The sequence below is a fragment of the Pogona vitticeps genome, chromosome 6 (genome assembly GCF_051106095.1).
Source record: "Pogona vitticeps strain Pit_001003342236 chromosome 6, PviZW2.1, whole genome shotgun sequence".
In the NCBI taxonomy this organism is placed as follows: domain Eukaryota; kingdom Metazoa; phylum Chordata; class Lepidosauria; order Squamata; family Agamidae; genus Pogona; species Pogona vitticeps.
In genome coordinates, this window is record NC_135788.1 from 110,459,541 (window position 1) to 110,464,739 (window position 5,199).

At 43.6% G+C, this 5,199-nt stretch overlaps 1 protein-coding gene across 1 annotated transcript; it reads left to right on the forward strand.

Moving 5' to 3' along the window:
• The first annotated feature begins 2,473 nt into the window (after window positions 1–2,473).
• On the forward strand, window positions 2,474–4,205 carry LOC110081780 (urotensin-2 receptor-like). The gene has a single exon (XM_020798784.3). The coding sequence runs from the start codon at window positions 2,847–2,849 to the stop codon at window positions 3,855–3,857; it is 1,011 nt and encodes a 336-aa protein (XP_020654443.3). The 5' UTR covers window positions 2,474–2,846; the 3' UTR covers window positions 3,858–4,205.
• The last annotated feature ends 994 nt before the right edge of the window (window positions 4,206–5,199 follow it).

Genomic DNA, 5,199 nt, shown 5'->3' on the forward strand with positions numbered 1-5,199 from the left:
TGGTTTTCAATGGCTGCACTTGCCTGACACCTCATCCTACTATGTATTTTGAGCTTAAATTTATCCCTCAAGGGCTTCAAACCTCTCAGTTCTGTTTGCCTTTTTTAGGTCCTTGCATGGCTGTTGTCTTCTGCTGCTGGATTGATGCTTTTTTTTAACTTTTAACAAATATTTTATTGAATTCATAGTTTATGAATTTATCTCAGTGTTGTGCACTACCAAGAGAGCTCCAAATAATTAATAACAAATTGTGCAACTTAATTCTTTACAGGATTATTTAAACATTCAGCAGAGCTTAGAACTTTATAAAGTGTATTTAAAAAGCAAAGCAAAAAGTCTCATTGACTCCTTAATATTAGGATATTTATTTCAGTACAAGGATCATAGTCCACTTCTTTAGATATGTAGTTATAATATTTAGACCATATGGGGGTAAGGATTTGTAGGAAGAATTAAAATGGGATACAGATGCTGAAAAGTGCATTATTAACACTGATAATGCACGTTCAAGGAGTTAATTCTGGCAGTAGGACAGTAATGTGCTATTGCAAAATGCTGCAGTGTCTGGAGCATTACGTCTTGAAAGGAACTCCTTGTGTTAATCTTTACTTCTCAGCAGCTAGATTGCCTTTGTTATTGTCTTCAAGCAAGCAAAAATGGATAAGTTAACCCTATGTACTTTGAATATATCAGGAAAAGACAAGACTCACCAGAAAAGACAGTAATGCTAGGAAAGGTTGAAAGCTGTAGAACAGACCTGGGCAAAGTGCGGCCCAAGGGCCACATACAACCCGCGAGCCGCTCCTGTCCAACCTGCAGACAGTTTGGAACATCAAAACCATTTATAGCTTTTTGTCTAAAGTTGATCAGTTGCTAATCTTTAACATACCACAAAAAAAACTCTTTAGTATTTGTGAAGATTAACAAGTTTAAAATAAGAACAATCATAACATCACTGTTTCATTTTATTTTTAAGTAAAGTTGGTTCGGGCCCCGAACACAATTCAGATTTTTCACGTGGCCCCCCTATAGAAATTAATTGCCCACCCCTGCTGTAGAAGATCCAACTTGAGATGGATCAACATGGCCTTTAGTGGAAGACTGTTAATGGTTGATCCTTTTGGAGGTGATTACTTCATCAGGTGGCCACGAGTTTGAAGCAACTTGACAGCACATAAATTCAACAAGAAATCTTTTGCAGATATTTATAAAAATACAAAGACTAACTTGCATCTTAGGTCTGGTTTTTTTAAAATGGCATAATGCCTGCAGAATTTTTGTCAGAATACCTCTAACATGCTTTAAGATGCAGTTTAAAAGTAACATTTCAAAGTCACTTGGCATTGCTGTTTATATGGAGATAACTTACGTTTTACTCATTACACCTCAAAAGTACTTTTGTAGCTCCTAGTTACATTGCTCATTGCCCAAAAGTCACCTGCAATGGTATGGAAACTGCACTCATCAAGAGCTCAGAGGCACTCTCACCCTTCTTATTAATTTACATAACCCAAGGCTGAACCCTTGGCCTCTCTAGACATAATAGGATCTACCCAAATTCTTAGCATTTTACTCCTTTAAAAAGATAGACAAATCCCAACTAAGAATAAAGGCTAGAATATTTACATTATTTCTGTATTAATAAGAGGCAGCCGCGAAGAATCTTGTTGCAAAACCACAAAAGAACTGCCTGCTCTTCTGTCCCATTGCCTGATGTAAAAAGGAGAGAGTGCTTCTTCTTTCCTATAGTCTTTTTTCATCTTATGTCTTTCTCTCTTTGCATTTATGAGTTTCTTCTGTCCATTGATCCATACAGTCCCTTTCTGTCTTCATGTCTCTTGGTTATTTTTTTTCCCCGTCCGGGTTGGCATGATTCCATGGAAAGCTGCATGGTTATGCCAGCAGGGAGTTGGATTTTGAGTGTCTTGTCCACATGGGGTGAGGATGGGAGGGAAGAAACAGGGGTGGTAATTCTGTCCATTCCCATCTCCGGACCAATCGGACCCCCGAAAACTGTCCCGTAACCCGCCCAATCGCCCCTGTGTAGCTGACACGTTGTCAGAATCCCACCCCAAGGATGAGATAAACAGGTTCCTTCAATACAGACAGGAGCTGAGAGGACGGTGCTCTACAAGGGGGGGGGGCAGGCCACAGTTCAACCCCGACATACCGACACTAGCAGGGTGCAAGGAATGCGAGAGACGAGAATCTGCAGACCAGACAGACACATGCAGATATTCGGTGTGCACACACACATGCACGCACGCACTGGAGACCTCGCATCAGCATAGGCTTTTTTTGAAGACATCAAGCGAAGGAAGAAACTGAACAGAACAGGCCTTCATGTCTGAATCCCTAACCATGTGCACCAGTTACAAGACCAGGGGGTGCATACGGGACCCCCCCGAGAATATCCTTTGCAACTTCAGTTTGTTTGTTTGTTTTTTAGTACTGAAGTGGAGGGGGGGAAGTAATTAGAGGACTGGGGCTGAGCAAATGAAAACAGATAAGATAAAAAGACAGCATAGTAGACAAATAAGCAGGTAGCGTAGAGAGACAGTAGACAGATAGCCAAGACTCTTGTGGCAACGTAAGGAAAAGATTTTATTTGGTATCACCAATCATCAGCTACAACCCACTTCTTCAAATGCACGGGGCATGATGTTAGCTGAGAAACAGCTGTAAGCTCAAGGAGAAAGAGAGCGGATGGATGGATAGTTAGATAGACAGATATCTTGCTAAAATAGTTTATAGGAACTGTTCTAAAATTGCACAGTTCCTTACCTTGTTTGTCTCTTGAGGAGTAAAAGGAACACGGAGGCTTTCTCCTGGAGGGCCTTCCCATCATGGAGCCATTACTGACCAACATTTCCCAGTGGGTATCGTTGAGCAACAGGTCTTCGTCGGAGGGCGGTGAATCAGCCGCAGCCCTGGGAGCTGTGCTGAGCCTCATGTGTGCCACAGGAGTGGCTGGGAATCTTTATGCTCTAGCCATCGTGCGGGTCTCCCCGGCGGCCTCCTCGCTGCGCGTCCACCTGGTCAACCTGGCCCTGGCGGACCTGCTGTACTTGTTGACAGCCCCCTTCATCGTCCACAATGGGCTAGTGAAGGATTGGCCTTTTGGCGAAGTGGGCTGCCGGATTCTCCTCAGCCTGGACCTCCTCACCATGCACGCCAGCATCTTCCTGCTTACTCTCATGAGCTGCGAACGCTACACGGCCGTGGTGCACCCCTTCCAGGCTGCAAGCCGGGCCCGGAGAGGCCGCCGACTGCTGGCTATCGCCATATGGCTCCTGTCCTTTGCTCTGGCCCTCCCCATGATGGTGATGATCCATCAGGAGGAGCGTGCGGTGGGAGAGGAAGCGGTTGTCCGGCGCCTCTGCTCCCCCACCTGGAGTGAGGAGCAGTACAGGCTGTATTTGACGATCCTGTTCACCACCAGCATCGTGGCCCCGGGCATCGTCATTGTGTCCCTCTACTGGCGCCTGGCAAGGACTTACTGGCTCTCACAGACCCGTGGTGGCTTGGGTCGTGCTCCCAAGAACCGTGTCTTCCTTCTTATCCTTGTCATTGTTCTGGCCTTCTGGGCTTGTTATTTACCTTTCTGGGTCTGGCAGCTCCTTCCTCTGTACTGCCCGTCAGCAGCTCACTTGCCCGTCCACACGGAGATCTCCATCAACCATTTGGTGACCTGCTTGACTTACGGCAACAGCTGCATCAACCCATTCTTGTACACTTTGTTGACACGCAACTACCGTGAATACCTGCATGCTCGCCAGAGGGGAACCTCACGGCCGTCCTTGCAGCGTCTCCAAAGCAGAGGCAGGCTGCAGAGAGAAGGCGCAGACGTTGTGTGAGCAGAGAGAGGTAAGGAATGTGGGACGTGTGAAGAACGCCAAGATGTCTGCCCTGGTCATGGAAAGCTCAGATGACTTAGACTATCATGGCTTACTTAGAATCATTGAAGTCTTTTTGCCATTTGAACAGAAGCTTAGATTTCCTAGATTGTGGTAGAACTGGGTCAGCACCAGCTGTTCAGGGAGCAAAATGCAGAACTCACAAACAGGGCTAGCGACATTGTGCTGACCCAAATCAATAAAATCAGTCACTGTGTACATTAAAATGCTATGAAAAACCGAATAAAGATCATCCTAATCAACTCTTTAAACTCTTCCATTGTTAATAATCATTAGCGTGTATAAAAATGTCTGGGAAGAAATTAAAGCAATCAAAAATGTTTACTAAAATAACAATGTATTATTCAATGTTTAATCATAACTTTTTAATTGGCTGTTGAAAAACTTAACCCGTTAGGGACAACAAACTAATTTTGAATTAATTATTTCCAAGTCATGATGAGGTAGATATTTTATAAAGTTAAACATGGGCACATGGAAGGGTTGATTAAAGCTGCTATAATTGCTCATGCACCTCCACCACTACAATCCCCTGCTATTATTCTCCTGGGTGAATTCTGAGATCAGAAAGAATCCTCACCAGTAGGGGAAAAATGGTTGAGAAGCAATTTCAGATGATTAGGAACAGTGTGGAAGCATATTAAACATCCCCCCTTCTGGCTATGGACTATGCTTTAGAACCCTTTCCTTATTTCATATCTGCTGCTTTGTTATGAACTGGATTGGGTAAATACACGTCCAGTTCCATTAAGAACAAAGTTTCTAGTCCTCTTTCGTGAACAAAAAGTTCAACAAAAACTGTTGTATCAATGCCCCACAAGCAATTTATCTTCAGTGCTGCCTGAGCTGTGTATTAATTTGCACAAATGTAAATTGCTTATTAAAACACTTCTCTTCCCTGAAACAGCTAGAACAGGAAGCAATGAGCAGGTAGTAAGTTGCTAAAAACAACAATACAGATTTAGAAGCAGGTTTACCAAGATGAAAAAGGATGGGTGTTTTATCGATATGTATAAGGATTCCACATGTTTCTATTTCTTGTCTGCCCAGTGGTGAAGCTAAACAACAAAAAGCATATGACACCTTACTCTTGTCACTTCTCTTCTCTTCACCCCTGTAGTTAGACTAAAGAGCTAGGGGAAGATAAGAGAAAGAAAAGACTGATACTGTAGATTTCAAAAGACCTTTCAGGTAAAAGTCTGCCTACAGCTGCAAGGTTTGGCTGCGATTCTAAACACCTTTTCTAGCTGTGGGAGACATCGAATGCAGGAGGACTTTGTGG